Source organism: Larimichthys crocea, chromosome X (genome assembly GCF_000972845.2).
Source record: "Larimichthys crocea isolate SSNF chromosome X, L_crocea_2.0, whole genome shotgun sequence".
Classification (NCBI taxonomy): Eukaryota; Metazoa; Chordata; class Actinopteri; family Sciaenidae; genus Larimichthys; species Larimichthys crocea.
The window spans coordinates 20,819,584-20,831,777 of NC_040020.1; the positions used below are offsets into that span (position 1 = coordinate 20,819,584).

Below are 12,194 nucleotides of genomic sequence, written 5' to 3' on the forward strand. Positions count from 1 at the left end.
ATATTGTGTGTGAGAGAGGCAGCACAATGGGCTGTTGGCCTCCACACACACTCCTTTCATCTGCAGTGTCGTGTGAACAACCTGTAACAGACAGACACACACACATACGAACTCAAAAGCTGGGTCAGGGAAAGTTGAGAAACACTGCAAATGTCTTCTGATGCAATGTGAGCAACAACCAGGCGCTCATTTTAATCAGCTGACAAAAAAACAGCAGCAGCATTAGAGGAGTGCAAGTCTTGCCCACTCGGCTGTCTTTGTTGGTTTATTAAAACTGTCAACAACATGTACTATGCTAGTCTGCACTTGGGAACAACCATTGCAACAGGAATTGAACTATGCTGTTTGTAGTATGGTTGTCCAATCAGAGCCCAAAAAGGCTCTACTGCATACTACATACTCAATTTGACGTCATACTTAGTCTGAACATACGTTAGTATGCATCTCCCAACACAGCATCTGTAAATTAGGTGCTCAATGCAACAATGCAAGACACAGATCTACAGTTTCATGAGGGGCTACTACTATTTATATTTGTGCAGCATTAGATTAGAAGGTGGGTTAAATTAATAAATCATGACCTAATAAAAAAAATAATTATCTTCTTTAGAAACTACTAAGCAACTATGTCATGGTGATAGATTATCAGTTCAATTATCTCAAATATTTCATCATTACTGTGCTGCCCTTTCTTGGTTCTTATTGGTTGACATATACCCCAATACTGATATCTGCAATAAGCTGGTGTCAGTGCATATCAGTCTAGCTTTGTTTTATATGCTATGGGGTTAGCAGGTCATCCTGAATCACAGAAAAAATATTTTTATGTTTTACGGGAAAAGAAAAGAGTGATTTGGTCTCAAATGAATAATTAAGACTGGAACACGAGGCGAGAGCTTGAAAAATTTATTTTTTTATTTAGCCCCTTCAATTAATATTTTTGGAAGTTATATTAGAGCTTGTGATGCTATAGTGACTTATTTTTTACATAATGACGCATGCTTTTGATTGGACAGGGCTACCAAATTATTATTGGAAGAGATGGGAAGCAGGGTAGAGAGAGAGGATGACAAGCAAACGGCCATGGTTTGGATCATATTGTGACCTGTACTAAGGATTCAGCTTCAGTACATGGGGAGTGTGCTGAAGTATGTGCACTACCAGGGTGCCCCCTTTCAACATCTTTGATGTGAACTTCAATGTCAGTTTCCCACATTTTCAGCTGAACTGGAACAACCTAAGAGTTTGAAATCTTTGTGGAAAGCATTCAGAAGTGTGGAGACTGTTACAGCTGCATATTAACACCCATGGTTTAGGAATGAGATGTTCAATCACATATGGGAATAATCTGTGGGTGTCCACATACTTTTGGCAATATAGTACAATGGATTATATACTTAAAGGATTTTAGAGTATATCCATAATGTATGAGTCCTGTCTCGCACATCATCTTTTTTCCTCAGGGTCTCGTTATACGTTACATTAGCAGCTGACACAGTGAAGGACCACAACCCTGGGAACCACGGTATCAGCTGGCTCTTACCTTGGTACACACACACACTAACACACACTCACTTTGTCTCAGCTGTGGGAATATGTCCGCCACAGTGTGACTGCTAAATCTGCCTCCTCTCAGGCTCGACTAAGAAACCATAAACCCCCAGAGACACTGTATATGATATACAGATAAAACTTGACTGCACACTCACAGAAACCATACAACGTCTCATATACACATAAATTTATTCACAAACTCCACTTAGACACGTTACAATGTGCGCTGTGCTACCCCTAAAGCAACATGCACAGAGTGAAGACATCACAGGAATATTGATTACACACAGTAGTAGTCACATGGCACTGTAGCTAAATGTGTGTGTGTGTCAGGCTATTTAGTATTCAGTGGGTGTGGGAGGCCTCGCTGTAGAAATGTGCTTAATAAGCAACCAGCCTTTCAAAACACACACTATTACAGTTTTTCCTCTGTTGTTTACATTCTGTGTATGTATTCATCCATCAGATATGCAGATTGAAACCAAAGTCTTAGTTTTTAATTTACGATTTTATTATTTGAAACTGAAAAATTATATAAATCAGCTTTATATTACACTCTGCATATTTAATGTCATGTTAAAAAAGGCAGTCATTCTGTTCTCTTAAAATACAGCCTGCACAAAATCTGTGGGGGCCATAAGCCTTAATGAAGCTTAACTTTTTTTTCATATTTGACCTCGGCTCATCGGATCAGATTTGATTGCGTGAAGTCAATTTGACACCTTGACTCATTATCTGAGTAACCGCTTGAGCTTAACATTATAGCTGGCAAAGTAATCCTGCAACGTGGTGAGAGAACCGAAAAAACTTTTTTTATTGTCAGTGAGCACAATGGTGCAGTCTGGGCAACACATTATGACCTGACAGCCAGACTCTGAGCCTTAAAGGTATAGTTCAACATGTTGCTTATTTGCCTACTTTTGGTGAATATTAATCTTATGTGTTTATTATCGAGCTGGAGTTAGGGCGAAGATATCCAGGCTTAACATAAAGACTAGAAGCGGGGAGAAAGAGCTACTGTGACATGTCTTTGCCCAAATTGGGGGAAAAAACGCTGAGCAACATCTCTGAAGTTCACTAATTAACACCTTGTGTCTCATTTATTTGATTCATACACAAGCACAAAGGTAAAAATGCCTTTTTGTGGTTTTAGCAGGAGTTACTTGCTAGAACTATTTCTTGGCAAACAACTGCTGGGCACAGTGACTTGGTGATTGACTCTATATGGCAACCGAAATCTGTCTGCTAGCACTTCTGTGTTCAAAGTGACAGATAATCTGTTAAGAAATGGTTACAGTAGTAGTAGTTGACCGCTAGCCAACAAAAACATGAATGTCGATTTCAAAAATGTTCACACAACTGGCTGTGCAAATGTTTTTTGAGGTTGGAAATGCATTCAATACATCTGTTATGTCTCAAGGATACACACAGTGTTGAGTGTTGTGGTGAGAAACACTGAATGTAAACATTACAAGAAAACTCCATAGAGCAACCTTAATGTTTACTGTATTTCTGAGAGAAACAGTCAGACCAAACTCAATATTATACCCTGAGAGACAGTTCTTAAATCTGCACATCACTAAATATTTGCCTCGCTGACATATACCATGGATCTGCTCCTTCTTTAATTTCTCCTTATATCCCAGAGAAATTAAACTATTTGTTTCTGCTTTTTTTTCCTTATCACACTCGCATTTGTCAGAGACCCCTCCAAATGAACACTGATTACCCAGAGTAAAGAGAGAGTATGTTGACAGGAGAGGAAAGAGGGATAAATGAGAGGAAAACAAGAAGAGGACCAGCATCAAGACAGTCTGTGTATCTGCTTGGCCAGAAGCTTATATTTCTTTCATGTAGTACAATTGAACAACCTTTGTAACTTGTTCTCATATGTGACTTTGCTTCCTGTAATCTGCCTCTGGACATTCACACCCATAATACTATATGTTCATTTTATTGTTCTCTTTGCCTTCCAAGTTTAAACCAGGTTTGGAGCCGATGTGTCGCAGTGTTTCATTGAGTGATACCCAACGCCTCTAGAAACAATGGATGTCTGAAATATCTCACACATCCATTGAATTTCTGTATTTTTATCTAGTTTGAAATATATTGAAACCATATGCTATTTCCTAGAAATGTTCCAAATGCAATGATCTGGTAAATGTCTCTCTCTTTCTGTGTCTCCTTTTATTTCATTCACCCTTTTAGATCCCAGAGGAGCACGACCTGGAGAGTCAGGTGAGGATGGAACGTCAGTGGAGGTTCCTGAGAAACACCCGTGTGAGAAGACAGAGCCGAGGCATCACACAAAGAGGTTAGAGACACTCACAGATGTATCCCCAGATGTACATTAGGGCTCAGGTGATGTTATTCTTGAAATGCCAGAGGGGGTTAGAGGTTGGCCTCTTCGCAGATACAGTATGTATCATCTTCACCCAAACTGGAAATCCATTTATATTTAAGAGCTATGTGTGGCAAGAGGAGTCTTCTTACTTATTTACAGGTAGAAGGAGTTCTGGACTTCACTTTAAATGCAGAATTAATTTGCAATCACTGGAAATTAAATTGAATCAATTATCAAAATGTCATCCTAGGTTTTAATCACTTTGGCATTACGTGACCAGACTCACATCTTATAAAAGGCAAGGCAAGTTTATTTATGGAGAACATTTTCATATGCAAATCAAAATGATTAAGAAATGCACAGAGCATCAAAATCACAGAGATTATAAAGTCAGAGAAGCATGAGAAAACACTAAAGAAGTAAAATATCAGTTCTGTTGAAAAATGAGGAAAATTATGTTTAAATGGTTAAAAAACAAACATACAAACATTACACATGTATCGATATTTTTAAATAGTGAATTAAATTACTGAGTTCAGTTTGAATTAGCACCAACTCTGTAGGTCTGTTGAGCGTTTTAGCCTGTTTCAGCCATTTGTTTTGGTTTTACTAAACACTTTGTACTGTCTCCACTCTCAGCAACCATTTCCAGCATTAACAGCAGACAAATGATTTCAGTGAAAAGGCGCCACTGATGATTACCTGCCTACCACCAAACAACAGACAAAAATAGCACCTAGCTAATGAGGAAAGAAGCAAGATAATGGCTAGCTATCCAGCTAAAGATATAAAAAAAAATGGAAAAACAACTGCATATTTATGCGGTTGATCTTGTTTTGGGTTTTTACAAATGGTCTGGGGTCCAAGAATTAAGCCCTGAGGTACTCCACATGCCATGTTGATGTACTGATGAACAAAAAATAATCCATTGGAAATGATAGCATTCTTCTGATTTAGAACAGTCCTTTATGATTAGTAGTTCTTTGCTCAGCCATCAAATACAGTGCTAAGATCACAGAGCATAAGCAGCACTGAGATTTTGCCAGAAATCCTGTTTCATTGAATATTTTTTGCCTTTATGAGGGCAGAATCTGGGCGAAAACCCAGACTCACACAGCAGATGTAGCCGGCGCAGCTTTGTTTCAGACGTTTGAGTGAGTGAGCAGATGATTTGCAGTGATGAGAGGGGATTGATTTGAAATCGATCCATAGTCAGAAACAACTCCCTTATGAGTCATAGGACTCCCTCCCTCACACACACACACACACACACACACACACACACACACACGCATCCACACATTAAAGCACCCAGGTTTTCAGCATCCACATAGACTCCCCAAGTGAAGTCAGAGCTCAAAGAGAATAGCTAAAATCTCCCCCAACATTGGTACCACTTGCACACATACACACACACTCAGTCACGAGGCAATTGGCGTCAGAGCCTCAGCTAACGCACGTCTCTTTCTCTCTTTCTGACTGTTCACTAAATCATTGAATTCCCCTCCATACTCAGTTTCTTTCAAAGAGAGAGAAGTAGTAGGATTGCCCTCATTCAGTCTCTTCCCACCAGAGAGAAAAAAAGAAGAGAGGAGGAGGGAGGAAGGAGGAGAGGGTGGGATAGAGGGAGAGGAAGGCTGAGGATGGAGGAGGTGAGAAGGAGGCAAGAAAGAAAAAAGGCGCTGGAGAAATATTTTGGCCTGTAAACTTGATTTTCTTTTCTTTTCTTTTCTTTTCTTGTTGATGCAAAATTTACACTCATCACGATGCAGTTCTGTTCCTCGGGGTAGTTTCAGATTTTACTGTAGTTCCATATCGAATGTGCCGTCAAACAGCAAATCGATGATGATCCTTTTTCTCAGCTTTTAACCAAAAGAACTCACATCTGTTTTCCCCTCCAACTACATTCTGTCCAACACAGCTGCTCCTGTGATGAATTCATGATGGATTTTTCCTCATTCTTCTTTATCTCATTATGGCCATCTCAAGAGTGTGTTGAGGTAACCAAGTACAGGATGGTGAACTGATAGGGGTTGTTGCCATGACCACATATAGTGAGGCAGAGAAGTTATTAGTTGTATCAGCATGTTGGCAATGAGTTATAGTCCACCAAAATCCACCGAAGGGGTACACACACACTGGAGTTTTTTCCCTTCTACCATATACTGCCATATGTTTGTTTGTTTTTTCTGCTTTGCCTCATGTCCTGCTGCTATTTTGTACCTTAGCATCGATGCAATCCTTCCTTGTTCCAGTCGTCAGTCATTCATTCTAGTATTCAGTCATTCATTCCAGTATGTTCTGGTTTTTAAAATTCTGTTATGAAGGCGTAGTTGCTGTTTATTTATTCCTCTTGTTTTTCCTCTGTTCTGTCGTGTCCTATTTGCAGCTACAAATTCTCAGTTTCCCCACTGGTACTATCCCAAGTTTCATCTGAATTCAGAGAACACATTTTGTAACAACAAATACTCAGAGCATTTTTAAATTAGGCATCCTCAATTACAAAAACTTTGAGGTGGAACCTGCCTGCTCACAGCCAGTGTATTCATGAAGTATTAAATATTTTATTCATGATTTGCATTCATACATTTTCTGTGGCTGTCTGGAATCAGCCTCTCTCATTCACTCCTCCCTGCACAGTAGACACTCAATAGTTGAGATCATCAATAATCATCATTTCGCCTCCTCGCTGAGGTGTAGAGTTGCTCAGTAGTATTTTCGCATCTATAAAATTCAGCGCATTGCATTGTGGGATGGTTTGTGCCATTTTTGTACACACTCAGAATTAGTGCAAATAATGTGCGATGGACGATGAACTCTGTATTGTTATAAATCACATGAAAAAAACAAGTCTTACAACATGTTATCCCTTTAGTTAACCCTTGGAGCTACACCATTGCACTGGGAGACATGTTCCTTCAGTACCATCAATAAGGACACTGTAATATATTTTGACCGTCCTGCTGCCTCAAGTACTCACTAGCAGACAAATGTTTATGAATCCACAGCTGGATTACGTCAAGTATGTTTGCTAAAAACTACAGTGCCCAGCTGTTTGAGGAAATTACAGATTTTTTAAAAAGATTTATGACTTTGTTGGACCAAGTGGACTTCAGGCAGATTGCTTGGTAACGTACAAAAGCCGAGTAAGCAGGAGATGGTGAGAGCTTTTGGTAGTGTTGGACTCTGGAAGCAGTGTGTATGTTTGCAGGCTCCAGAGAAGATTTTTTTGGTTTTCTTCTTTGCTGTAGAAGTCTGAATGTTCCCGTGTTAACCTGTTTATGTTTAGTATAAGGCTCTCCAGCATGAATTAAGAAATTCTCCATTTTGCACTTGTTCTCATTCTGGCTTGTTCCCCTCCTGTTACAGGTGTTTCCCGTCTGGACGATCAAATATTCATCAACCGAAACCCTGGAGTACCGTCTGTTGTGAAGTTCCACCCCTTCAACACCTGCATCGCCGTGGCCGACAAGGACAGCATCTGGTCAGAGACGGAGAACGCACACAAATCAGCTATAAAACAGCTTCACTAATGTTTCACTTTCACATGGTTTTAAATGTAAAACGATTGAACGTAAAAAGATTGATTAATGAGCATGTGTGCTTGTGTGCGTTTGCTGTAGCTTCTGGGACTGGGAGAAGGGCGAGAGGCTGGACTACTTCTACAACGGAAACCCTCGTTACACTCGCATCACGGCCATGGAGTACCTGAATGGACATGACTGTTCATTACTGCTCACTGCAACAGGTTTGAAACACACACACACACATACAAATACACTCTTAAACCCAAATTAAAAATTTGTTTGATTTTCCTCAAGTGAGCAGCTCAAATGTCCACACCCACCAGCAGAGTGGAAATCGCAACGAGACTCATTTGTAGCAGCAACGAGCCTTAAACACTTGACTCTTCCCCCACCCCACAAACACACACACACTCATGTGTATACATCATTATTCATCAACAGAACAAAGCAATTATGGCTTACATGGCTTTATCTTCATAACCCAGAGGAACTGTAGCCGACCACGCTACATTAAAACACACACAGAAACACACATTGATTTAGTTTAGTATGAACAGCAACATTACACGAAGAATGAAAGCCGCATTTTAGAGCACACCACCTGAGACCTTGATAAAAGCTCAGGGATTAATAAATTTAAATTCCATCTCATCAAAATGTAATGTGCACTTATTCAGGTTTTTCTCCATCAGTCATGCTGTGAAGGATATCAGGGAGGATATTAGTTATAAAAAATATACAGCGCTAAAAAAGTAAAACGCAGAATGTAAATCAAGTGGAGACTTTTATGGGTTGTTATAGCTCTCTCATAAGAGTGCATGGACATGTTTTATGTTAAGCTCGGTGTCTTAGCTGTGTTTCAGTCGCTGTGTTCAGAGTTAGAGACTCGTGCCTCACTTTGTTTCTCACTGACAGCTAACGCTTTTAAGAGCCTTTTAAGATGCTACTCTACCTTCTCCTGATTGAAGTGTGTGTGTGTGTGTGTGTGTCTGTGTGTGTGCATGATCACTCTGTGTGTTGCATGTTTTGAAACAGCCTGACTTGAACGTTTTCATCAAATCTTCTGTGCTGTTCAACACTGCACTTCTAAAGCTATTAAGAATACAAATGAGTAACTTTACTCCTCGTTTCATCTCTTCATCCATAATCCTGTCTTGGCTCACACTCGTTGCTCTCTGTCTCTGTCTCTATCACCTCCTTTCTCTGCAGACGATGGAGCGTTACGTATCTGGAAGAACTTTGCTGATCAGAAGAACCCGGAGATGGTGACGGCGTGGCAGGGCCTTTCCGACATGCTGCCCACTACCAGAGGTCAGCCCTCCACCAGCGCTCACAGTAAAGATCAACGCTCTATTTTACTATCTGCCCCCCATCCACCCACCCATACAGTACTTCCTGTAGTAACGTGACGAATGCCCCACTTCACGCCATCCCAGTCACACTTCCACACTTCCTCAGCTACAGGTAGGATAGAGTTTACTGTGCTTTCTTTTTACAGCATTTTTATTGAACCAAACAGTGTCGAGCTACACAACTTTTAACTGTGGTAGCTTTTCGGAGACAAAAGTAAGTAAGATATTGAATGGGTTTTAAGTGAAAAGGATGAAATTTGTCACTTAATGTGGTAAAATCAAATTGGCACAGAGAGTGATAAGGTCGGTTTAACAGTAATATCTACATACCTAACATTAGCCAAAATAAGCTACCAGTCATATCAGAGGTAAGGCTGGAGCAGCAAAATCCTGAAGTGAGTTTTTTTTGCTCATGAATTCTTTTTTTTATTTGTAAGAAAAGAATATTCTTTGAAGTTACATAGTCTTTTAAATTGCATGAAAGTGAGTTGCAAATATTCATAGAAACTGAACCACACTTTACCTGAGGAGTATTAAGATTGTGGTGACACTGCAGCGAGAGGCCCTGGTGTAGCAATAGCTCATATTATCCTACTAATAACAATTATATTTGCTCTTTAATACTGCTACATAATGTGTTGACTGAGAGAAAATTAAATCATGCAACAGAAGTTATGAATATTAATGGCCTGTGTTACACAAGAAACCTGAAAGAATTCAGTGAAGTTATTTGGGGCAGCTTACAAATCCACTGGACGACGATACAGTTAAACATCACCACAAGCTACAGTCTCAAAACTGACCATAAAGCTGAATCAGCATCTCTTTCAAACTTTTGTACATATTTATTGTCGAGTAAATTAGTTTAAGGTTTAAGAATTCAGTCTCTGAAAGAAAGGTGACACTGATACAATTCTTAAAGTTATTAGAAGAGATCACCACCTCACCAAATCCAGCCATAGTATGATGCTCGCTCACAAAATAACACAGTATATGTTTTAATTACAATACATGTGCACTTAAAGTAGAGAATTCTTTAGTGATACATAAAGTTGTCAGTGATGCATCATCACAAGAACCAGGTCAGTGTTGTCAGTATTTGTGAGCATGCACAGGCCAGACCACTAAACTCCAGGAAAAGATGTCACGTAGTGGTCTTAACAATAACTGAGATGACCTGATGCAGCTGGGCTGAGTTCAACTCTCCTTCCACACTGCTGTAGATGTTTTCTGCCACATCGGTGGCAGGTTTTGGATAAAACCAGACACCAGACTCACAGGTGTCTAAATTTAGTTCCATCACTCAAACCACTGGCTTAAAACCAGTTCTCACCCTCACCTGTCATTCCCTGTCACACATGCCATATCCATCATATACCTGTCAAATCTCAAAAAGTTGGAGGCAAGTTTAACCTCTACACTCAAAGTCAGCTTGTTTAAGAACACAAACTTTAAACATAAAATGCAACAGGTAGATTATTAGTCATTCTTTGCTCAGCGTCTGTTCTGCATGAGTATCGTTTATTTTAAACTTGGACTGCGGACGGTGGTGAATTCGCTGCCATGTTTACCTTCTGTGTTGACACACTTCCATAATTTGTGAGGCAGAGTTATTCGCAAATATTTGAACCAGGCCTGACACCCACAGCAGACACTTGTCAAAGATATCCTCCCACTTCTGTGATGTGCCAGCTTACTCTCTCTCTCTCTCTCTCTCTCTCTCTATCTCTCTCTCTCTCTCTTTCTCAACACTCTCCAGTGCTACACATTTTATTTGCCTGTAAACTGTCGGCCATAGGAATGATTGTATGTTCCTACGAATACCTGATAACCTCTCCGATAAATCTACTAATTAACGACCACACTTTTGTCTGTCTTGCGAAAGATTTAAATGATTTTTGACCCAGTGTATTGAGAACACGTGACGACAGTACTGTGTGGGTGGACAACCTTCAGATGGTGTCTTTCCAACACATGTAGAATGAGGCTAATTTTATGGCTAATTGGTAGCAGCGAGGGCAGAGCTGTCAGGGTGTCTGGCTCATTCGATATCTGTGCAGAGTTGTGGACCACACAATGCGCGCACATATGTGCCTCCATCATTACAAAGCCAGTGTCACCAGAGCTCCGTGGCAACCCGCGGAGAGGCAACACACTTAACTAGCATCACTGTCTGTCTGTCTCACGGCGCAAATCGCCCTGAGAGACTCTTTCCCTGCGGAGGACTCTCCCGCAGTGAGCCACAGCCTTGTTTTGACTAAGACTTTAACATTTAATGGCGTGCTTGTTATCCTGAATGTATCGTTAGTGACAGTCGCTGTGTCGCTTCTGCATTCAGACTACAGTGGAGGCATCAGTTTTAATATAAACACAGAGATCTTCCTGGGAAAAAGTTTTACTGAAGAGTCCAGCTTCAGCTCGTGGTGTTCATTTTTTTTTTTAAACTTAGAAGGAAACTTTAAAAACATCTTCTCTCTCTCTCTTTCTCTCTCTCTCCCTATCTCTCTCTCTCTCTCTCTCTCTCTCTCTCTCTTTCTCTCACTCTCTCTCTCTCTTTCTCTCACTCTCTCTATCTCTCTCTCACTCTCTCTCTCTTTCTCACTCTCTTTCTCTCTCTATCTCTTTCTCTCTCGCTCTCACTCTCTATCTCTCTCTCTTTCTCTCTATCTCTTTCTCTCTCACTCTATCTCTTTCTTTCTCTTTCTATCTCTTTCTCTCTCACTCTCTCTATCTCTTTCTCTCTCTCTCACTCTCTATCTCTCTCTCTTTCTCTCTCTCTCTCTATCTCTTTCTCTCACTCTCTCTCTCTTTCTCTCTATCTCTCACTCACACACACACACACACACACACACACACACACAGATATTTCTCCCTATTGCATTCACATACACCACTTCCTGGCCCAGTAACCAGTTTAGAGTTATTACCATTGCTTGAAACATCTTTCAGAGAGAGCACAATAATTATATGTTTGTGTTTTGAAAGTTTTAGATTTTTAGCATTGCCTCAGTGGCATTAATAATGTAAAAGTCGATGAAATATTACACAAGTCTGTCTTTGGGCTGCCAAAAAAATCAGCTCTACCTCTGTAGGTAGTTGCTACAAGAACGTTTCTCAGGGTGATGCTGGCAGACACACACACACACACCATCTCATACACACCATCACCGCACAACCTGTCCTCACTCATCCCGTCCCCGTTGTCCAATAACATGCTTTGTGCTGTTTTTCAGCAGGGAACCATCTCTATAGACTCCGTCTGTCTGGCTTATTGTTACTTTGCTGGTTCTTTGATATTGTTTTGTCGCCCCCCCCCCCCCCCCCACCCCCCCCCCCCCCATCTCAAGAGGCTGAACAAGGCAGCAAGCAGTTTTCCCCACAGCGTACAGTACACCTCCACAGGAACAAATCTTGCTA

General features: G+C 40.5%; 1 protein-coding gene across 6 annotated transcripts in view; it reads left to right on the forward strand.

The window, feature by feature from the left end:
• rptor (regulatory associated protein of MTOR, complex 1) overlaps positions 1 to 12,194 on the forward strand; it is a 199,637-nt gene that overhangs the window by 169,539 nt on the left and 17,904 nt on the right. For 4 of the 6 annotated variants that reach the window (XM_027283102.1, XM_027283101.1, XM_019273899.2 and 1 more), the window contains 4 exons: positions 3,763 to 3,868; positions 7,268 to 7,382; positions 7,522 to 7,646; positions 8,635 to 8,760. In XM_027283102.1, coding sequence (XP_027138903.1) covers positions 3,763 to 3,868; positions 7,268 to 7,382; positions 7,522 to 7,646; positions 8,635 to 8,760 — 472 coding nt within the window. The remainder of the gene's footprint in view (positions 1 to 3,762; positions 3,869 to 7,267; positions 7,383 to 7,521; positions 7,647 to 8,634; positions 8,761 to 12,194) is intronic. The other 2 variants (XM_010734111.3, XM_019273901.2) reach the window with 1 other exon arrangement.